We start from the raw sequence: 25,102 nt of genomic DNA, 5'->3' as shown, positions 1-25,102 counted from the left end.
GCTCAAAACAATGTTTTAAAAGTCAATTGTTGAAATAATGGAAAGCTACCATGACAATCCAGTAACAATCTTGAACAAAGTTTCCTTCATCCTTTTCTTGTTTCTTTGGAAAATGACAAGAGGCAAGAAAAATAATGTACACAGTAGTTAGACAAAATTCTCTCTCAGTAGTTTTTGTTAAAGCATGCTCCTGATCTTCCACATTTAACACAGAATTTGATGTATATCCTCAACTCGTCCAATGACAAATGTGACTGATAGCACTACCGGTTACAAAAACAAAATTTTAAATTAGTAAAAATCAGATATATCATGGTTAGTGCACTACAGGTTTAGAGGAAAACCTCAACTCAGGCTGCTTAAGTTTACATTACTCTGCTCCAGGTTCATGACGTATGAAAATATCTGATACAATTTAAGCAGAACATCAGCAGCAATTTAAGATTAATTTGTTGCAGAAATGCTGGTTCACTGTTGGGTAGATCCAAACGTTCTTCCATCACATCTTGAAGATGTGGTGTACAAGAACATATTTGGAACCCTCCTCCCAATTTGTCACTATAATAAGAGGAAAGATATGGTTTGCATGTAATGGAACTCCAGCACATTTTGGTCATATTGTTTGAGATACTCTAGATGATATCTACCATGACAGACAGACAGTTACAAGAAGATTAGTTTTATGGCCTGCACATTCAACTGACCTCAATCCTTTCGAGTACCTGTCAGACAATTGAAACAACTGGTTGTGCAGTCATGAAAGGTTGTGAAACCATCTGACATTGTCCTGGGTTTCTTCAAAATAGTGTGACAATACATAAACCAATAAATTAATTCATATGTTGAAGCAAATGGACATTTTTATTGTCTGTTACAAATTTCTGATTTGAGAACTATATAAAACACTCTATCATCAATAACTTTTAAGAACATGAAGGAACATTATGTTCCCATGGACTCTTTAAGGAATGACAAAGACATAACGACTCATTTTTCTAGTTTTTGTCCAAGGAATACTGCTCCTCCTCTTCCGCCCCCCCCCCCCCCTCCCCCAAAAAATTGTGTACACCCTGTATGAAAATTGACCTGAGACACAAACAGTGAAGAAACCTGTCACATGTTACCATTAGAATAGCACTTTCTGAAGATATCACATCAAATGTAGTGTAGTTTATGGTGCAATTAATATGAAAATATTAATACATACCTTTCAGAAAATCAGGCACAGTTTCTTCATCAATCATGCCACCTTCTTCTAAAGCATCTAAATCTGCTGCTTGAGTGAGCTTATCCCAAGGAATGTAAGATACTCCTAAATCAACTTCCCAGTAATCCTTCCACTCTTTCCCCTTCACTCCTTTACCTGGGGCCCACGCAAGCTAAAAATGAAATTCACACTTTAAAACTCATCTATGTACATGAAAGACTATAATGTAATGAAATACTACAAAGCAGGGCATGACCCATGCTTTTAAGAAAAATTCTTGGTTCATTTGCGATTTAAGCTCGATCATAATAGGAGCACTCCAAAATCATGAGAGTTTAAAAATCCCAACTGATTGGCAATCCTGATTAAATTCCAGAAGACAACAAACTTCAAATGATGTGTTGGACACATACCTTCCAAATAATCATCATACAGTTGTTTGCATTTGAGTAACAGCACATTAAAATAATCGGGAAAGTTGGAACTCCTAGCAGTAATGAAGTCTGATCAGCAGTTAGGTGTATTAGTGTGACTGTGTAACACATTGTAAATTGTGTGAAACATATGACTATACAAAGTTTATTACATGAGAAATGATGCCATGGCACCATGAATTGGGGAAAGCCAGTCAAATTGTGACATGCTTTGAATATAAATTGGCAATTTCAATTTCATGGTGTGTACAACCAGGAAAGTGAAATTTTCACCCTGAATCATTTATCCTTTTAGGAAGTTTCAATTCCAAAACAGTTCAAAATTTTAAATGTTATGAACTGCTGGGGGCAATTTTTCCTCATTTGTAGTCTTTACCACATGGTGCAGTTTCACCATTAAGTTTACTCACATTCAATGTGGCTGACTACCTCACCTGCCAAAGCTATCATAGTGAATGGCCTACAGCAATTTGTTTGGCAGTAAAATGCTGTTGCAGGTGCAGATGTATCTTATAATAACTGAGAGTTTTTTCAGCATAATAATGACAACACACTAAGCACTTTAACTGAAGCTGTAATCCTCTCCTTCTGCACTTTAGTACAAATAGCAATGGAACATAGACCGAGGAGAAACGAATAAAATGAGGAGGCACCTGGTAGAATTTTGCACACAGTACAATTTAATCATTGCTCGTACTTGAATTAAGAACCATGGAAGGGGTTAGTATATGTGGGAGAGATCTGAAGACACTGGAAGGTTTCAGACAGAAAAAGAAAGAGATTTTGAAATGACATTTTAAACTGTAAAACATTTTCTGAGGCAGATGTAGACTTTGACCATATTTCATTGGTTATGAAGTGTAGGTTAAAACTTGTAAATTGCAAAGAGGTAGGAAAATAAGGAGATGAGACCTGGATAAATTGAAAGAACTGAGGTTGTTGAAGAGTTTGAAAAATAGAATTAAGCAATGAGTAACGAAAACAGGGGATAGTAGTAGCGAAATAGAAGGATGGGTAGCTTTCAGATACGAAATAGTGAAGGCAAATGAGGATCACACGAAGAATAAGACATGACTCAGTAGAAATAAATGGATAGCAAACAAGATACTGAATTTAACTGACAAAAGGAGAAATATAAAAATGCTGCAAATGAAGTAGACAAAAAGGAATATAGATCTAAAAAAAATGAGATTGACAGAAAGTGCAAAGTGGCACAGCAGGAATGGCTAGAGGAGAAATGCAAAGCTATAGAAGCATGCATGAAGGAAAATCAAAGAGGCCTTTGGTGAAATGTGAAGCATTGGTACGAATATTAAGATCTCAGATGACAAGCCCGTACTAAGTAAAGATGGGGAGACTGAGAGATGGAAGGAATATATAGAAGATTTATACAAGGTATACAAGGTTAAAGACAGTATCATAGAAAGGTAAGAAGTAGCAGATGAGTATGTGATGGGAGACATGACAGAGCGTGAAGAATCTGACTGAGCATTGAAAGACCTAAATCAATACAAGAGCTCTGGAATAAACAATATTTCCTCAGAATTATTTAGAACTTTAGAGGAACCAGCCATGACAAAACAATTCTACCTGGTGTGCTAGATATATGAGGCATGTGAAATACTTAATTTTTTTGTAAATATGAATGCAATTCCAATTTCAAAGAAAGTAAGCAGTGACGTGTAAACATTATCGAACTATCAGTTTAATACATCACAACTGCAAAGTACTGACACAAATTATTCACAGAAGAATGAAAAAAATCTGATAAAAGCCGATCTTGGCCAAGCGAGTTTGGGTTCCGGAGACATATAGAAACACGTAACACAATACTGACCCTATGACTTCTCTTAGAAGATATGTTGAAGAAAGGCAAACTTAAGTTTATAACATTTGTAGATTTAGTTTAAGATTTTGACGAAGTTGAGTGCACTACACTCTTTGAAACTCTGAAGGAAGTAGGGTTAACATACGGGGAGTAGGGGGTTCACAACTTGTACAGAAAGCAGACTGAGAGCTACAGGAAATGAAAGGGAAACAGTGGTCGAGAAGGGAGGGAGGGAGGGAGGGAGGGAGGGAGGAAGGGAGGGAGGGAGGGAGGGAGGGAGGGAGGGAAGGGGGGGCGGAAGAGAGAGAGAGAGAGAGAGAGAGAGGGGGGGGGGGAAGGGGGGGGGCGGAAGAGAGAGAGAGAGAGAGAGAGAGAGAGAGAGAGAGAGAGAGAGAGAGCGAGAGAGGGGGGGGGGGAGGGGGGGATTGTAGCCTGTCCCCAATATTACAAAAAGTGTACATAGAGCAAGCAGTTAAGGAAACCAAGCAGACATTAGGAAAGGCAACTGAGGTTCATGGAGACGAAATAAAAACTTTGAGGTTTGCTGATGGCATTGTAATTCTGACAGTGACAGCAAAAGAACTTGGAAAATCAGTTGAAGGGAATGGATAAGATCTGGGAAAATGTTTTAAGATGGACATCAACAAAAGTAACACAACGGTAATGGAATGTAGCCAAGTCAAGTCAGGCAATGTTGATGGAATTAAATTAGGAAATTCTACCCTAAAAGTAGTAGATGAGTTTTGTTATTTGGGAAACAAAATAACAAACAATTGGCACAATAGAGAGAATATAACATTCAGAATGGCAACAGAAAGAGAAGCATTTCTGAAAAAGAGAAAGAATACTGAACATAAAATAACATTTTTGGAAGTCTTTTCTGAAGGTATTTGTATTGTGTGCAGCCTAGTTAGGCAGTGAAATATGAGCTATAAACAGTTTATATAAGGGAATACAAGCTTTTGAAATGTGGTGCTACAAAAGAATGCTGAAAATCAGATGGGTAGATCGAATAACTAATGAGGTGGCTGTGAATTAAATTGGGTATGAAAGAAATTTGTGGAAGAACTTTACCAAAAGTATGGCTAGATTGATGGGACACATCCGGACTCATTAAGGAATCATCAATTTATTAATGAAGGGAAGTGTTGGGGGCAAATATTGTAGAGGGATACCAAGGAGTGGCTACAGTAAGTGAATGAAGCTTGCAGTAGTCATGCATATATGAAGAGGCCTGCACATGACAGACTGTCATCGTGAGCTGCATCAAACCAATGTTTGGACTGAAGATCACTGCACTGAGGAGCCAAGCGAGATAATTAAAAGGCCCTGTCAGGTCATGCACTGCCTACTGAGCACCTTTGTAGCATGGCCCCACTTGCAGTTTGTGATGCAATATACTGACAAGACTCCTCACTGGCCAATGCAGATAGCACTGAGAGAAAAGAATACAGCCTACAGTGCCTGGTTGGATGGTGTCACATGCTGTCAAGTAAACTACAGGAAATCTTACTTCATGTGGCACAGGTTTACGACGTGTGATTTTCGAATGTCATTGCTCATACAGAAGACTCACACTGCAAAATAATAATCCTGGTCCACCTACAAAAACTAGCCTCAAGAGAAAAACTTATGTTCAGGAACCTACACTGAAGCACCAAAGAAATTGGTATAGGCATGCATATTCAAATACAGAGATACGCTATGTGATCAAAAGTATCCGGACACCCCCAAAAACATACGTTTTTCATGTAAGGTGCATTGTGCTGCTGCCTACTGCCAGGTACTCTATATCAGTGACCTCAGTAGTCATTAGACATCGTGAGAGAGCAGAATGGGGCACTCCGCGGATCTCACGGACTTCGAACTTGGTCAGGTGATTGGGTGTCCTGTCATATGTCTGTACGCGACATTTTCACACTCCCAAACATCCTTAGGTCCAATGTTTCCGATGTGATAGTGAAGTGGAAATGTGAAGAGACACATACAGCGCAAAAGTGTACAGGCCAACCTCATCTGTTGTCTGACAGAGGATCGTAATGTGTAATAGGCAGACATCTATCCAGACCACCACACAGGAATTCCAAACTGCATCAAGATCCATTGCAAGTACTATGACAGTTAGGCGGAAGGTGAGAAAACTTGGATTTCATGGTCAAGTGGCCGCTCATAAGCCGGTAAATGCCAAAGGATGCCCCACTTGGTGCAGTGAGTGTAAACACTGGACAATTTAACAATGGGAAAACGTTGTGTGGAGTGAAAGAGCAATTCGGTGATGGCGATTGCGTCTTTCAATACGATTGAGCACCTGTTCATAATGCACGGCCTGTGGCGGAGTGGTTACACGACACTCGCCTGCAAAGTCCTGACATGATTCCTATAGAACACCTTTGGGATGTTTCTGGAATGCCGACTTCATGCCAGACCTCACCAACAGACATCGATACCTCTCCTCAGTGCCGCACTCCATGAAGAATGGGCTGCCATTCCCCAAGAAACCTTCCAGCACCTGATTGAATGTATGCTTGTGAGAGTGGAAGCTGCCATCAAGGCTAAGGTTGGGCCAACACCATACTGAATTCCAGCATTACCGATGGAGGGCACCACGAACTTGTAAGTCATTTTCAGCCAGGTGTCCGGTTACTTTTGATCACGAGATTGGTTACTGGTGCTACAATCGCAGGTTATCAAGATTGAAGTAAGTTTGAATGTGGTGCTATAGTCAGCACGCAAGCAATGGAACACAGCATCTTAGAGATCGCAAATGAAGTGGGGATTTTCATGTACAACCATTTCAAGAGTGTACCACGAATATCAGAAATCTGGTAAAAATATCAAATCTCCGACATCGCTGCGGCTGGAAAACGATCGTGCAAGAACAGGACCAAGAACAACTGAAGAGAATCGTTCAACATGACAGAAGTTCAACCCTTCTGCAAATTGCTGCATATTTCTAAACTGGGCCATCAACAAGTGTTAGCGTGCGAACCGTTCAACGAAACATCATCGATATGGGCTTTTGGAGCTGAAGGCAGACTCATGTACCCTTGATGACTGCACAACACACAGCTTTACACCTCGTCTGAGCCTATCAACACCGACATTGGACTGTTGATGACTGGAAACATGTTGCCTGGTCAGACGAGTCTTGTTTCAAATTATATCGAGCGTATGGAAATGTGTGGGTATGGAGAGAACCTCACGAATCCATGGATTCTCCATGGTTCAGCAGCGAACTGTTCAAGCTGGTGGAGGCTCCGTAATGGTGTGGGACGTGTGCGGCTGGAGTGATATGGGACCCCTGATTCGTGTAGATATGACTCTGAAAGGTGACATGTACGTAAGCATCGTGTCTGATCACCTGCAGCCATTCATGTCCACTGTGCATTCTGATGGACTTGGGCAATTCCAGCAGGACAATGTGACACCCCACGTCTACAATTGCTACACAGTGGCTCCAGGAACTCTCTTCTGAGTTTAAACACTTCTGCTGGTCAACAAACTCCCCATACATGAACATCATTGAACATATCTGGGATGCCTTAAAATGTGCTGCTCAGAAGAGATCTCGAGCCCCTCGTACTCTTATGGATTTATGGACTACCCTGCAGGAGTCATGGTGTCAATTCTCTCCAGCACTACTTCAGACACGCCACGTCATGTTGAGGCACTTTGCATGCTCACGGAGACCCTACATTATATTAGGCAGGTGTTACAGTTTCTTTGGCTCTTCAGTGTATAATGTGCCTTTTGTGGGTTTCTGGAAGGCTTTATAGATCCCTCACATTGCAAGCACTTTTTTAAACAATTTGAAAAATGAAACAAAATACACTCAATTAACAATGGTTACTCTGAAATTACAATCCTTCACAATTGCATGCGCCAGCATAATTTTGTTTTCACAATGATCATGTACCCTGTGAGTATCACCAATCTCTTCCAGCACCACAACACATGTATTACATTTTAACAGTTTGAGGAAAAAGAAATTGAACATTTCAGTGCCATGTTGACAAAAATACCAGGCAACACACTTCTAAGTCAATGGTTAATGACTCTGTTTACACTAAAACTACCATTTTATTTGCTAATTTCTATTTATTGGATCTACATTAATAGCCAGTTTCGTGCCAATAGGTTATTTTAAAGAGACAACAAATGTAAGTCAGTGTATGAATGCAAAAAGAAAATGTTTAACAGGGGGTTTGAAAAGAATTGTTGTGAAGCAAAGAGCTTTTGAATTAAAGTGTGGTTACATAGAAAAATGAAAGGCATATGTACGATACCTGAAAAACAAAACTCTTCATTTTCATGTTTATTATTCCTACACAGCTAATCAGCTCATGTTCCTGGCATATACCCCTTATATACCAGGACACAATTTTTCTTCTTGTAAGAATGCTTGTAATGGAAATTTGTGACTATTAAGCCAGAATAACAGTAAGAGTTAAAAAGCATGTACAACAATGTATACAATCCACACTTTCTGTAATCCTTCAAGTTTTGTGGTTAAAACTGAGAAACTTTTTGGAGTAAATCGCTCTGTTTTTTTAAAAAAGAGAGAGAGGCAAATATCAGATCTGGTACAGAAAAATTGCACTAACTTAATCATACATTCTTTAAAGGAAAACTTCATCCCCAGAATGTTAGTTCCAACTTTCACAATCGTTTTATTATTACTGGACTTGAGCAGTATATATTAAATAACATCTTTGTGTCAGTTCTGCAGTCCATATGCCTTACATGCTAGACTACTACATTCCTTTCACTGCAGCTGTTCAAAAACTGAGTATGAGGCTTGTCCAGATATTACGAATACGCAATTGTTTACAAATTGAAAAGACAATATATTTAGGAAAAACTTACAAATTCAAAAATTTACATGAAATATTGTTTTTCAACAGTGTCAGCTTCATTCCCAATCCATGAGCTGAGGGATGAGATTTCTTACACCTTTTTCAAAAAGTCTCCCTTCACCACTTTGGCCCATTGTTTGACAGTACTCTGGACCTCGGTGTCAATAGAAACAACTTCAGGCACCTGAAGATGCCAGATCAGAGCTGTGAATGGGGTAGCTGATGATGTCCCAACTATTGGCTACGTGCGGACGTACATTATCACGCAACATGCACAATCCCTTTGATACCATCCCATTGTTTTGTCCTGTATTGTACTCCAAAGTTCTTTTAAGCTTTCACAGTACTGCACAGTATCAACTGTTTCCCCTGGGCAAAAAATTCAGAGAGGAGAAACCTTTTTACAGTCCCATAAAACTGAGGCCATGATTTTTAAGGTCAAAACAAGGGTTTTGAATTTTGCACTGACAGAGAGGAGGGATGTCGCCAATACATGGATAGTCTTTTCACCTCAGGGCTCTAGTGGATCACCCACTTTTCATCACCAGTAACAGTAGTCAAGTAATTGTTCATATTCCAGTTTGAACCGATTGTGAAGTATCCCTGAAGATACAATACTGTTGATTTCGTATTGATTGGTAAATGGTTTTGGTATTCAATTCTCACATAATTTTTGAAAACCATATGTTTCAGTAATGACTTAATGCAGAAACATTGTGTTCATCTTGTCTAAAGTCAATTGAAAAGGCAATATATTTAGGAAAAATTTCATGTCATCAGTCATAATTGACGGACACCCACTCCTTTGCTCATAATGAACAATCATTCTGCCAATTTTAATCTCACAATATCACTTGTACATATCAGTATGATTCAACACACCACACCCATAAACAGTTCCAATTTCATTAAAAATCTGAAACAGCACATTTCCCTTTGCAAGAAGAGACTGGATTATGCTCTTCACTTCACAGCTGGTGGGATTCAGAACAGACACACTTATTTCAACATGGGACCAAAACATGAGTTTTCAGTTGACTGAGACAAACAACAATGCATTCTACTGCCAACACATTATCCTTGAGAACAGTACTGGCAACTGTTGAAAAAATTCCCTTTGAGTGTAGAAGGCACAGTACCCTCACTTTCTGGACGTGCCTTGCACAATTAGGCCTGAATGGAAAGAACTGCAGTCCAGCACTAGGAAAGAATAAACCACAGAACAGGTTGCAATACAATGTAAGGTTGAAGAACACGCATCTGTTAAATAAATAATAATTTTTGTACTTATAAAGCTTCAGAGACACTTATATGAACATGGAACCACAACAAGAGTTTTCAGCTGACTGAGACAAAGAAGCATGCATTCTAGTGCCAACACATTGTGTCCATCCAACACACCTACTAGTACATTCAATCTGCTCTTGGAATCAATGGCAGGTGCCTGTAAAACCTTCATGTTCAGAACATTTGTACATGCACATCACACTATTCCAGGAATAGAAGGCTCTGTATATAATGTTCTCTAACAGAGCCAGAAGCATTGTAGAAGGTGAAAACAATACCATGAAAAACTCTATGCAGGAAATACTGAAGATCTGGAACTGGAGAATGCTAAGAAAATCAAGAGTAGCAACGAAAGCACTGCAAACAGATGTGAACAACACAGGACTCTCAGTTCGGTAATATATGCCTCGAAGATCTTGATCTCTATCATTTTATGGCAGACAGAAGGCAAGATAGATGCATTGATAATGGACAACCAGTTTAGCTTTAGAAGAGGTGTATGCACTAGAGAAGCAATACTCAGCTCATGATTAATTTTTGAGGAAAGAATAAAGGATGGTCAAGATACACATATCGCCTTCATCGACTTAGAAACAGAATTTGATAGGGTAGACTGGTCACATAGCCTTTTAAAAAGCTGAGAGAGATTGGCATAAAGTATAAGGACAGAAGAGAAGAGGTGGGTGGGATAAGGTGTGGAGAACATCAAGAAGAAGCTACTATTATTAAGCAGGGTGTACAACAGGGTTGCTCACTCTCTCCTGTCTTGTTCAATGGATACATTCAGGGGGCAACAGATGAAGCTATGGAGAAACTGGGAGCCATAGGAGGAATTGAAATTCATGGTCCGAAAAAAACATGCTGAGATTTGCTGTGATATCACAGTGTTAAGTGAATATGCAGAACAATTAGAAATGGTGCTGGCGCAGATGGAAACCACTCTCAGATCTTCCTATAATATGAAAATAAATACAGGTAAAACAAAAATCTTAGTGGTGAGCAGACAAAACACTGTTGCCCAGTGCTCACACAACAATGAGTGACTGGACACTGCTCACAGAGGGAGTAAAAATACATAATATGGAAGGTCAAGGAAGGATATTGCAAACCAGGCAAAAGCTGCTTTTAACAAGAGGAGAAACCTTTCCACGTCCAGCAGCAAAGACAAACATCTTAGGAAAAACCTAATAGAGACGTTTGTTTGGAGTGTGCTGCTGTACGGAAGTGATACATGGACACTCAGAGAATCAGAAAACGTAAAACAACAATCTTCATGATGTGACGCTACCGCAGAATGCTCAAAATTTTCTGGGTAGACAAGATATCCAACGAAGAAGTGCTCCACAAAGTGGATGAAGAGAAGCCTTTTCTCCCGAAGGTAAGTGAACACAGAAGGCACTATTAAGTTGGCCAACTAATGAGACATGATAGTATCATTAAAAGTACTGTTGAAAGGAGAGTAAAAGGGAAAAGTATGAGAGGAAGGATGAAACTAGAATACATCAACTAGATCATGTAGGATACCAACTGCACCACCTACACTGCTGTCAAGAAGAAGGTCAAAGACAGAAATACATAGTGAACTGCTGATAACCAACCTGATGGTTGAAGACCTAAGAACAATAACAGATGCTCAACAGGTATAATTATGATATTCGGTATCTTAACTTGTAATTAAAGACGGATGTATCTATTTGTTATTGAAATGAAGCAGGAGTCATCGAAGGACACTTATCCAACACAATAGAAGAGAGCGAAGAGTGTTAGCAAAAGAAAAGAACACTGTAGTTTCTTCAAGGCAACAGAACTTAACTGTCAAAATTACACTACAAGAAGACACAGCAATAAAAACTAACTGTGTCTGCTGTAGTGAGCTTCCTTCAGCTTTCCAAACAAGTAGCTGGAAGCTCAAAATCCATATACTTCTGCATCTACATCACAAGATATCTGCCCCCTTAAGCTCCCCCTCTGTGCTAAAACAAAATAACCAACTGTACAGATTGCTAGAATCCTTGGAACAAAATGTTTCTGCCTTCAAATCAATCTGGAAAATCACATCACAGTGTGTTCACTACATGGTTTAAGACAGTGTAATGTTTACTGTGTAGTGTATGTAGCGAATTTAGCTTCACAAACAATTTAAAGAACCAAGAATTTTAAATTTTTTGAACTCACTGTCCTAATGAGTCCTATGCCTTTCTATGCTTATAGCATTTATTACTTTTCTTTATATGGACAACTGTGAAGATTTTATATGAAAATGAGGATTTCCATGGCAGAAATTGTGGTAACAAATAAGTACTATTAATCTTTTTCGTATGTACTACTTTATATACAGCCATTAACCTAACAATATATGTCCACATTTTTCTGTAGTTGGCTTTGCTTTCTTTTGGTTAATACAGATACTGAGAAGATGATATATTACCAAAATCAGTAGTAGTAATAAAAAAGTATTAATACAGTTTTGTGTGATGAATTTTTTGAAATATATTACTGTTGTTGCAAATCATCTTCAATAAATAATGTTCATTTAAGAAAAATATTTTCAGAAGATATGAAGGATTTTTATATATATAAAAGAAGCAGACATTTGCATTACTTTCCCCAAAGTTCGGGCGTAGGCCTTACTATTAAATCTACAGTAACAATATTTCATTCTCCCTAAGTCTACTACACAGGGTGAAGCGAAATTCGCGCACTCGGGCTTCGCAGCGTGACTCCTTCCATGCCAGTGATGAAAATAGGTCTCTCACAAAATTTCATTCAGCGAGTACATCCAGCCGAAAATGGACGTTAAAAAGTGGAAATCTGGCAACGCTGTAACCATTTGTATGTTAACAGCCTCTGTCAGCAAACAATAATCGTGCTGTGCAGTTGGTGCAGTGGATAGTTTCGGTTTAGCATGCAGGTCAAGGGTTCGACCCTGGGTTGGGGCGCATTTTTTTCTTATTTGCTAATTTCATTCTGACATTTCATACTATAATATACACCATTCCTTAGGTCACATGTATTCTAAATTTACAACATTTTGTAATGTTGAACATAACAAACATGTGATTAGACAAATAAGAAAGAGACAGTTGAAACAAATGACTTGTCATAGGGCAAAATAACTACAAAAACATTATCAATTTCAAGACGCTAAAGACGACAGCACAGTAAAATAACACATCTACTTGTCATTTATACTACATGTAATATGAGCGCTCAGATGACGCACATTAGCAAGCGGTGACAGTAACAATGTCCAAATTAATGACCGCATGACCTTCACAACAGAGTACTTTGTCCTCAGAACAACAGATTCCCAAAGCGACCTCCAACCGCTGCGCAATCCACCGCAGCTCTGGACCCTTCACAGAAAATCTGCATCCACAGTAAAAAGAGCAGCATGAACAAGCACTACCCATTCTTCCATATTCATTGGCGGAGTAGAGTATACGTGCTCCTTCAGGTGTCCTCACATGAAGAAATCCAGGGGATTTAGGTCAAGTGAACACGGTGGTCATACAACTGGACCTCCTTGTCCAAACCATTTCCCTGGAAATGTTCTGTCCAAATACTGTCGCACATTAATTCCAGTGTGTGGAGGCATACCATCGTGCTGCAACCATATACTCTGCCAAACATGTAGTGGAAGATCTTCCAGTGCATCAGGAAGATAGTTTGAGAGGAATGAATGATATCTTCGTGCAGTCAACTAGTCAGGCAATATGTATGGCCCAAACACCTGTTACTCAATATTCCGGCCCAGACATTGATACCAAAGCAAACTTGATATCCACAGTCGCAGGTGACGTACAGGTTAACCACACACCAATGGTAGGCATTGTGTGAACTGAAGACACCCTCAAGAGGGAATGCTGCTTCATCTGGCCATATTACAGTGTTCACGAAGTTGTCATTGGCTTCCTGTTCTTGTTGGAACCACTTACAGTATTCGCAAAGCATGCTGTTAGTCCTACTGGTAACATAAGACCCTAACGAAATGTAATGGACCTGAACGAGGCAAGAATAATACTCAGTATTAATTTATGGTACCATTGGAGAACGATACAAAGAAAACAAGTTTCGCATCTAGTAAATGAAGTGGTGAGAAGAAATTCACACCCACAATGTGGAAAGGGCTGCTTTAAAAACTGACCAATCTTCCACCTTCTACGACTGCCGTTTGGAACTGCAAATGTCTTCTAGAGGACCCGCTGTAGTCATTGTTGACAATTAATATGCCAAGTACCGTATCACCTGCACTACATTTACCAAATTAAAACATATGCCTCAAACCAGGATCGAACCATTGACCTCCTGCATGCTAACCCAAAACCCTACCCACTGCACCAACTGTACAGCACAAGTAATGTGTGCTGACAGAGGTAGTTACCATACTGTGGTTACAGTTTTGCCAGATTGCCACTCTTTAATGTCCGTTTTCTGCTGGATGTACTCGTCGGACAAAATTTTGAGACACACTTCTTTTTATCGCTGGCATGTATGGAATCGTGCTGCGAAGCCCGAGTGCGCGAATTTCGCTTCACCCTGTATATAAACGATAATGTCAAGGTTTTTACACACTGAAACTCTCTGCTTCCTTCATAATGTAAACACATGGAGATTTTCTGAAACAGAGCTTTGGAAACCTGTTTTTGGCCAAATATTCTCCACACATGTAAGCACAGCCTTTAAATGAAAGTTATATTGTGACAAAAGATGAATTAGTTTTCTTACTGTAATAGCCTTTCCTTGTAGTTTGTGATTTTTTAGTTTTTGTAGTGCTCTAAAAGCATCCTGTCGTCGATTCATGCATATGAAGGCACAACCTCGAGGTGGTATCAAATCTATTGATACTATATCACCATATTCTCCAAAGGTGTCTGATAATTCTTCCTGATGAACCAACTTTGACAAATGTCCAACCCAAAGAGTTGTGCTACAAACTGAAAAGCAAAAATTTTTTCACAATACATTTTTAAATACACTTCCATTCATACAAATGCACAATGTATGAAATGAATCCTTACCACTCAAATGTTCTTTCTTACATGGTGGCAGACCTTTTTTTCTTCTCTCCCTCTCCTTCTCCCGTTCCCTCTCTCGTTCTTTGTCCTTCTCTCGATCACGTTCTTTGTCTCGTGACCTTGACCTATTATTAAAAAGCTAAGTATCACAAATTTTCTCAGAATATTATCTAAATAGAAAAAAAAACAATTTTATCACACTATACCTTCTCCTCCTTTGCCTTGACTGTGATCGTGCTCTGTTGTCGGATGACTTCGACCTGGATCTTCTACCATGGCGACGATCTCGTGACCGAGAACGACTGTGCCTACGCCTGTAGTTCTTTGAGTTGACTGATGGACTGCCAGATCTGCTGCGATCGAGGTTTATTATTTCCACTGAGTTCCCATTCTCCTGTTGCCTGTTATTGGCACACACACACACACACACTTGGAAATACACCTATTTTATGATTAACATTTTTGACACTAAAATGCTACAGAAATAAGCAAAGTGATTTACCATGTTCACCAGAGTATAAGACGACCCTGAATATAAGACCACACCCCCCTCCCCTTTTTTTAAGGCTCCTGAAGAAAGTTTTATTTTTAACATATTCCAACTAATCAAAGGTACAAATTGTTTTACTGGTATAAAGTACCTGGCTAAAAATTTTAACATTATAACTATTCTAAATTAATGCTGTTTATTGATTGTGTACATTCTGATAATACAATAAGAAACAAAAACAAATGGCTTACCACCACCACCACCACCACCACCACCACCACCACCACCACCACCACCTCCTCCTCCTCCTCCTCTTAAGCCTACTGGCATTTCTTTCTTCCTGATACTCCTCTCACAGTATGTCATCTTATGAGCAATCCGGAGCACTGTATATGCAGCACTTTTTGAATCCTTTCATAATAGATTCACTCAAGATTCTATCACAAGCAGTAAGGATCCACCAGCCCAGTCTGGATATTGACAGTTTTCTATAACTTCCCCTCCTGGAGAGAGGTGACGGTCTCCTTGAAGCAGCCACTCATCGTAAGGCTGTTGCAGGTGAGCCTGAAAAGGTCTATTCACGACAACATCCATTACTCAAATTATGAGATTATGCCACCAGGAATTATTGGCAGGTCTTTGTTGTTCTTTGCTATCAGATCTTTAACTTCCTGGGTGAGGTATCCCCTGAAAGAATTCATCACCAACATTTTCCTTCTGTTAAGCAAAGACCCTGGTATTCTGTTCCAAGGCACCTTCAACCAATCTTGATGGTCATTTGTCATCCATCACTTTCTTCAGCAGTTAAAGATAACTTCTGCGGGCAGTTTTACTTTCGCTATCTTTTCCCTGCAAAGAATCACATATGGGGAGAGCTTTCTTCCATCCGCTAGCACACCCAGCATTACTGTTATTCTGGCCTCTTTACTGCCAGACCTTATACGAACACTTAATGCTGTTCACAGTGGCAGCAACATTTGACAGCATATCAAAATAAACAGGCACCTGATTGGCACTGACCATATGGCCTAGCAAATGGTCGTACAGTTTCCTCAGACTGATTATGCAACACTGATATACAACTGGTTTTTCATCATATGCCGTGGGAAGTCACTGGGCTAGTGTTGTTCTGCGTCATAATGTTAGCCCTGCACTCTCATCATCCTTATGCACCAGCTACTACTCACTTTGAATCCCGCAACACATGCAGTTGGAAAATTCTTCTTGGTCTCCAGGGTCTTCATTCTGATAATTTCTCTAGTAACCAGGATACCTTCATTGCATTTCTCTTGCAAATACTGAAAAATGTGCTGGTACAGTTTGTGAAACTTTGCCTGTTTTGGTCACCTTAAAGTTCGGTACATAGGTCTGGTGCTCTTTCATTTATTCTGCATCTGTGGCAGTAACAGAGTTGCTTCTGGCTTCTGCTTCGTGAATCACCCTTTATTAACTTAAAATTAGTGTCATATTGTCTGTGTGGACTAGCGGCAAACTGTGAACTTGTAGATCCGTATTTCTCAAAAGTCACAGCTGTAATTTGACATTAATTATAGAGTTCTTGCAGCACTGGAAATATAAGCAAATTGAATAACAACAATACCGTAACTCGTCCTCTCAGCTCTCCCTACAGTTGAATGGGCAGAATTCTCAAGACTTCTATAATACTGTAATAAATCATGAAAATCAACAGTGCTGTACAGCTGTTGCACTTTTATCTGTTGTGTTGTGTTTCAGGTGTTCTGTATGAACACATTTTTGTTAGCATTAACTTGTCTCCTGGGCTATAGCTTACACTGGGGCCACTACCAGTCATGAAAGAGTGTGTCTAATGCTCACAAGTTGGCAATGTGTCAGGTATGCATTGTCAATGGGATGACAGTTTCACCTAGCGATTTTGCATCTGTACACGATGTATCAAAAAAGACTTTACAACTTTGAAAATTAGTAAAAACTTATTATGAATGACTTACACATTTAGTCTTGATGTCATCATCAAGGAAAATAGATCAAGTTTTGACTCACGTGGTATGCTACTATAGAACTGCACGAATGCAAGCACTAGTGGCCGCAGCAGCAAAGATGACTGCCTTTACCGGTCCCGAGTATTCTCATTGTGTGTTCTGGTTTGAAGAGGAAGTTTGCGACAACTGTGCAGCATAATTTTCGTACAGTGTGTGGTAAAGATCCTCCCAGTAGGCCTACTATTTATGGGTGACGTACATGTTTTATTAAAACTGGATGTTCAGTAAGACATAACAAATCCTCAGGTTGTCCACATGCATCTGACGACATTGTAGAGCAAATGAGACACAGCTTTGTGAAAAGTCCAATAAAATCAACCCTGTGTGCTTTGTGAGAGCTGAGCACCCAACATGTGACTGTTTGACGCATGCCAAGAAAATGGTTGAATCTCAAACCATGCAAGCTTACAATGGTGCACGATCTAAATGACACAGATAGGATGACTCTTAAGGACTTTTGTGTGGAAATGTTACATCAGTTGGATGAAGATTTCAATAGAAAAATTATCTATAGTGCTGAGTCAACTTGTCACCTAAGTGGTAAAGTTAATACACTCAACTGTACGATATGGAGCTGTGAAAATCCATGGAAATCTCTGGTACATGACAGCCCAAAATTGAACGTGTTTTGTGCATTAAGTAAGAGCAAAGTTAATGGATTGTTCTTTTTCCAAGACAAAACTGTCAACATAACTATGTACTTAGATATGCTGGAAAACTTTTTAATCCTCCAGACTGACATTGGTGACCAAGAACGCAGTGTACAGCTTATACAATATTGTGCACCATCACATCAACTCTCCGACGACATCCAGGATTTTCTAAATGTCCGCTTTCTAGGAAAGTGGATGGGTCGAGATGTGCCAACTGCATGGTCCCCATGTTCACCAGACCTGACACCTCTTGTCTTTTTCTTTTGGGGATTCATCGAAGATATCATGTTTTTTCCACCATTACCGGTTCCTCTACCAGAGCTCACAGCTAGACTATCTCGCAACTGAACAAGTCATGCCTGTCATACTGCAGCAAGTCTCGCAAGAAATCAACTTCAGATGGGATATGCGATGCATAACCAATGGAAGTCACACTGAAGCTGTTTATGTGAAAGGTTAAAAAGCTTTATGTATTTTGCTATAAATGGACACCAAACCATTTCTACAAGTTAAATGAATACATCAATATCAGTTTTCGAAGTTGTAAAGTCCATTTTGATAAACCTTTTATAGATGTGAGAATGTGACAATATTACTTCGTCTTTGTTTCCAAACATATCATCTGCCCACTGCTCTCTCACTGGCTGTATAGACCCAGCAGCTGACAGATCCTCTTTTGTTCCCATCATATCTCACAGTGACAACTGTGTTACACAGGGCAAGAAAGTATGCCACTGGCCCCTACCTAGACTTTTATCATCTCCTGCAGAAACACACACTATTGTTGAGAATTTGTCCAATTTTAAAGTCATTTCAATTCTGACTGCAAGTAGGTTCAGGTAAACTGCAGTTTAAACATGACAGATGTTAACAAAAAGCCGAGGTATGTGTTACATGGTTGGCAGCATTACGAAATTCATCTGTTCATCTCTCCCCTCCCCACATTTGCCCTAGTTCTCTGCCAAGCTGGTGTCCTAGTTACCTTTTCAGTCCTTCCAAATTCTTCAAAATAAATCAGCACATGACCTCAATTGCCAAAGCTTCATCTGCAAATGTAAGATGACCCTACATTTTTTGCATGGCAAATTTAGAGAAAAACCTGATCTTATAATCAGGTAAACATGGTATACACTGCCAATATATATAGAGTACCATCTATCTCTCAAAAATCCTGTAACTTAAGCACTCCTTGTACACATCAACATTTTTTTGCACTTGATAATTATAAAAAATTGTCAATTGTTGTAGAACAATATTATGAAAAGGAAAATTGCTACTCACCATACTGCGGAGATGCTGAGTCGCAGATACACAACAAAAAGACTGTCACAAATAAGCTTTCAGTCAGTCACTCACACACACACACACACACACACACACACACACACACACACACACGTGACTGTCTTCAGTTGCCAGAGACTGCAGTCACATGTGTGTCATCTATTTTTGATGAAGGCCTTGCTGGCTGAAAGCTTATTTTACGACAGTCTTTTTGTTGTGTATCTGCGACTATCTGTGACTCAGCATCTCCGCACTACACTGAGTAGCAACTTTCCTTTTCATAATATTGTTTATTACAACCTGCATTTTCCAATTGTTGTAGAGTCAGTGAGTCGATACAGTTAAAATGTAAGAAACTCAGTTCTCTGCATTTCATAAAGCCTCCCAAAATAATTCAGGAAATCAAATCTGCAAAAGTAGCCCCATCATTTCACCTACACGAGGTCAACTATAGGTCGACCCTTTTTTTTTCGCCCCACCACTTCTTGCATCTCCCAAGTAAAAATAAATACAAAATAAAAGATATTGTAAGTACCTAGATGTTAAGTACACATTCTTGCTAGGTTCACTCACACAAACTACATGATGGAAAACACAGACCTCACAATTATCTATAAACACTACATGACATCCTGCCATGGGGAACAAGATCATCACTGAACAGTCTCTATATCAATTAAATGGAATTCAGAATCATCCCACGTGAACTATAATGATTACTGTCACAATCATCTGCAATTTACTTAATAGAAAGTAAGGCCTTAATTTAAAAAAAATAAATGAAGTGGCATTAAGCTAAACAGGGTTTCTGTAAAAGGAAGGTGGTTCTTACAAAGGATCCACTCCACATCCCTCAGAATAAACGCTATACCCAAAAATTTTATGGCTCTATAACTGCATCATCATCTTAAATTACTATGATCTACATAGATTCCAGAACAAATACAGGTAATACAATGATAAAATTATCAGAAAGACCGTAAAATTTATGCTATTCTACCCTAGTTTCTCTCATAAGGAATAAATAAAACTATGAGCTTGAATAAATTTACTGTACTGAGAACTTACTGACTGAAAGAATCCAATAAATTACCATGGAGGCAGATCACCAGAAACAAATGTAACTATAAGAGTGCTCCAAGAAAATACAAAGGGCTGCTGATATTCACATTACACACAACTGATTCAACAGAGATCACTTTAAATATCAGTTTGTGTGTGTGTGTGTGTGTGTGTGTGTGTGTGTGTGTGTGAGTGAGAGAGAGAGAGAGAGAGAGAGAGAGAGAGAGAGAGAGATATTCTGATTCTGTTTCTGTTTACTGTGGTGTTAGGCTGACAATGAAGCAGTAGTGAAATATAGAAGGAGATGTAATAACAAATATCTGCTACACTGAGCAGTAGCTGATAACAGCTCAATAAAATGTGTCACTTGCCACAAGCAGATGCAAAGTTTCACTATCAGCATTAAAACAAAATTAATAACATTACACAACCTAAAGTGTCCACTTGAACTAAAATAGTGTGTAAGTGACATACAAAGAAAGCTTTAATGTGGCATATCTCATCCGACTATGGTTCATTGCTGTCAAGACTGCTGACACTGTCACAGCATAAATGATGCTGAAATGAATCCTGTATCATTACATTTCCCACGTAAAACTGGAAGGGTGTGGCCACAGAGAATGTCAATCACAATCAGATAAAAAATCAAGCACTGCAACACAACTGACGTGAAAGTACATCACTATATTTTATAAATTAAAATCTCCTGCCACATTTTTCTGTTTGTATGTGAAGATTAATCTCAGGAACTACTGCAGCAATTTTTATATTGTTTTCACTAATATACAGCGTGATTCACGAGGAAGGTTTGTGAGTACAATTTATTAGCGCTACACCAGACAAGTTGTCCAGCTATTGGTACTTAGTGCTGCCCATGTGAAGCTGGCGCAGGTCGTTGGTTACATTGTCAGACAAATTGCAAATGATAGTTTTATTTAAACTTAGCTCAGCATACAACTTCAATGCTGAAACAGAAATTCATCGTGAGGAACTTGCTCCTCTAACAACGGGCACAATGATGCTGGTGTCAACAGGTGCATGGTATTTCTAAATCAAAATGTGATTCCCATATAGGGCGACCAGCTGTACTGAGTGTGCTGTCAACTCTGTAGATACCTGTTGTTCTTCCAATTTTCGTCTATTTCTGTATGTCACTTTTGCATTTGCACAGTGATCAGTGACTGGGAATTAGGCCAAAACATAAATTTCATGAGGCAGAATTTTGTATTTCACCCTCCATTTTATGATCTTTCTTTTTGGTGCCATCATGATCAACAAGCAATCCAACAGGTAACTTTGACAGTTCACAATTTTACATAGGAGCCAAATGTCTACAGTTTCTTGATAGTTTGGCAGGTCAAATCTTGCTTTCAAATTTGCTGAATGTTTTGCACTTACCTGCCCTTATGTTATTCAGCTTGGTTTGCCAGCAAAAATTTGGCTTTGAATGTGCCACAAGGATCCTTGCTTATGTATCATGTTGTTTGTTGTGGTCTTCAGTACAAAGACTGGTTTGATGCAGCTCTCCCTGCTACTATGTTCATGTAAGCCTCTTCATCTCTGAACAACTATTGCAACTCACATCCGTTAGAACCTGCTTAATGTAATCATCTCTTGGTCTTCCTCTGAAATTTTTACCCCCCCACACCTCCCTCTGATTATAAATTAACAATTTCTTGATGTCTCCGAATACTTTTTATAAACCAATCCCTTCTTCTAGTCAAGTTGCACCACAAATTTCTTTTCTCCCAATTCTATACACTATCTTTTCATTGGTTACACGATCTAACCATTTAATCTTCAGCACTCTACTGCAGCACCACAATTCAAAAGCTTCTATTCTCTTCTTGTGTGAACTGCTTATCGTCCACATTGAACTTCCCTAAAAGGCTACACCTCAGACAAATGTCTTCAAGAAAAGACTTCCTGTCTCTTAAATTTATATCCAATGTTAGCAAATTTCTCTTCATCAGAAACACTTTTATTCTCATTGCTATTCTACTTTTTATATCGTCTCTACTTTGGCCATCATCAGTTATTTTACTGCCCAAATCACAAAAAACACACACTACACTGCGTGACACAATTATAGGGCCACTTTTTTGAAAATCCATCCCTTCTCTCTTCTGTCCGACTGTAACACAGAAGTTCGAAACTTGGCTCAAAGGTTGCCTACAACATTCCTCTGTAATGGCGCAAAAGTGCGGTACTGTGACATCACCCTCAGATGTGACAATGCTCCAATAAGTTGGGTTTCAACACATGCAAAAAATAAGCCAGAGCTCAGAAGTTCAAGTGAGGTGTAAGATGGGTTAATGATGTCACACTGGCACCAAATTCACCACAATTCTGCCCAATGCCACTGTGGACATGTCACACGAAAAGAAGGTCATCACATCCCCTCTTACCCACATTTCACACCTTCTTTTGGTGCCTCTATGATTTAGGTCAGTACTACAACACCCAGCATTGAAACCACAGTTTTCTTTTTGGTGGCCTGAGGAAAACATTTCAGATACACCACTGCTCAGTTTCAACATGAAAAGGCCTCAGAGGGTCGCATAAAGGACATCGATAAAGCCACCCCTTTCCTAGGGGGCATTGATTCCCACACATTTTGTGGTCGAAAACCACAGTTCTCAGTGAAACGAGCAAAAAGATGACATTCTTGACAATCTCTGACATTGCTAACACCCAACAACTGCCCCGTCCCCCACCTGGACAATTCAACCCTTCTCTAAGGACGTTATGGGTCTGCCAAGTGATCACACCCAGGGTGGAATTACTAGGGGCATTCAAAACCATTTGACAACATTTGAATGTGAACCAAAACAGCAAAGGGTGTTTATACTTATTCAGCCCTCCTGTTTCACACCCTCCCTGTGGAGATCGTGGAGGAGGCTGAGGTGTGCAACACTGACACATGTGTGACTAAAACGTTAAAGGGTCCCTCTGAGATCCACCAGTTTGGCAACATCCTCAATGCCACTCACGCACCTTTGATGAGCACTTTAAAACTGTACCTGTACAAAGACAGGTAGTCACTGATTATTAGGTGCTGGTGTGACAGACAACTATTTCAACACCCTTGATCTGAGTGGCCCTATGTTGCTGAACTAGCAGCCGCTAGCCAAATGTGAAATCTAGCGGTTGTCCAACAGGATGATTGTCATGCTGGCACCCTATTATCAGTGACTGACTGTCTCTGAAGAGCTCGACAAAGGTGTGTGGGTGGCACCAATTGTGTTGCCAAACTGGGGGGAGGGGCTGCATTGCAATGGGAGACAAATACAGGGTTTCAAAGAAATGACTCATTAAGTGTGTTGTGCAGTGTGCTTTTAGTGTCTAATTTCCTAATTTACTTTCCTCAGCATCACCTGATTTAATTGTTTCATTACTCTACCCTTGTTTTGCGTTTGTTAATGTTATTCTTATATCCTCCTTTTTAGACGCTATCCATTCCATTCAAATGCAGTTCTTTTGCTATCTTTCGCATAATTACTATATCAGCAGCACAACTCAAAGTTTTCATTTCCTCTCCTTGCACTTTAATTTCTACTCCAAATTGTTCTTTGGCCTCCTCCACTGCTTGCTTAATGTACAGACAGAATAACATCGGGGATAGGCTACAACACTGTCTCACTCCCTTCTCAAACACTTCTTTCCTTTCGTGTCCCTCCACTCTTATAATTGCCATCTGATTTCTGTACAAGTTGTAAATAGGCTTTTGTGCCCTGTATTTTACACCCGTAACCCTCACAACTTCAAAGAGCATGTTCCAGTCAACACTATCAAAAGCTCTCTCTAAGTTTACAAATGCTAAAAATGTAGGTTTGCCTTTCCTTAACCTACTCTTTAAGAGAAGTCACAGGGTTAGTATTGTCTTGCATGTTCCTACTTTTTGCCGGAATCCGAACTGATCTTCCCTGAAGTTGGCTTCTACCAGTTTTTCCCTTCTTCTGTACAGAATTTGTATTAGTATTTTTGCAACCATGACTTGTTAGACAGACAGTTCAGTAACAATCACACCTGTAAGCACCTGCTTCCTTTGAAACTGTAATTATTACATTATTCCTGAGGTAGGAGAGTATTTCACCTGTCTCATACCTCTTGCACATCAGATGGAATATTTTTGCTATGGCTGCCTCTCCCAAGGCTACCAGTACTTCAGATGGAATGCCATCTACTATACTTGTTTGGGCTTAGCCCTTTCAGAGCTCTGTCAAAGTCTTCTCACAGTGTCATAACTCTAATCTCATCTTTATCTAGGCCTACTTCTTCTTCCCTTTCAGTAACATTGTCTCCGAGTTCATTTGCTTTTAGCACCTCTGTATAATTGTTCCCTCTTTCAGCTTTCCCTTCTTTGCTTAGAACTGGTTTTCCATCTGAGCTCTTGATATTCATACAGCTGCTTCTCTGTGCTAGAAAGGCCTCTTTCATTTTCCTTTTGGCAGTATCTATCTTTTCCCTAGTTATACTTACACTTGTCCTGTGGCCATACCTGCTTGGCCATTTTGCACCTTTTGTCATTCTCATTTTTAAACGTTTGTATGCCCTCTCACCTGCTTCATTTGTGTCTATCTTGGCTATAATAAGTGTTCACTATGCTGCTGCATCACAGCTTAACTGCATTCCTATTTTCTTACTCATTGTTACACCTACTCCTGCATTACCTCTATCTGATTTCATATTTACAACCCTGTACTCACCTGACCAAATGTCCTGTTCATCCTCCCATCAAACTTAACTGATCTTCACTACATCTAATTTCAATCTCTCCATTTCCCTTTTTAAATTTTCTAACCTATCTACCTGATTAAGGGATATAACATTTCACATTCTCATTTAAGTGTAAAGTACAGCTGCATGTCCTAATGGCTGTAGTTCTCCCTAGGTTTCAGCCATTTGCAGTACCAGCACCAGCACACAAGGCCACGATGGCTGATGTTACAAGGCTATATC

General features: G+C 39.5%; 1 protein-coding gene across 3 annotated transcripts in view; it reads right to left on the bottom strand.

Moving 5' to 3' along the window:
• LOC124556784 overlaps nucleotides 1-25,102 on the bottom strand; it is a 191,495-nt gene that overhangs the window by 69,668 nt on the left and 96,725 nt on the right. For all 3 annotated transcript variants that reach the window (XM_047130792.1, XM_047130794.1, XM_047130793.1), the window contains 4 exons: nucleotides 14,837-15,031; nucleotides 14,634-14,755; nucleotides 14,341-14,549; nucleotides 1,208-1,379 (listed from right to left, as the gene is read on the bottom strand). In XM_047130792.1, the coding sequence (XP_046986748.1) occupies nucleotides 1,208-1,379; nucleotides 14,341-14,549; nucleotides 14,634-14,755; nucleotides 14,837-15,031 (698 nt within the window). The remainder of the gene's footprint in view (nucleotides 1-1,207; nucleotides 1,380-14,340; nucleotides 14,550-14,633; nucleotides 14,756-14,836; nucleotides 15,032-25,102) is intronic.

This window comes from Schistocerca americana, chromosome X (assembly GCF_021461395.2).
Source record: "Schistocerca americana isolate TAMUIC-IGC-003095 chromosome X, iqSchAmer2.1, whole genome shotgun sequence".
NCBI classification, from domain to species: domain Eukaryota; kingdom Metazoa; phylum Arthropoda; class Insecta; order Orthoptera; family Acrididae; genus Schistocerca; species Schistocerca americana.
This window is presented reverse-complemented; position numbering and strand designations above follow the sequence as displayed.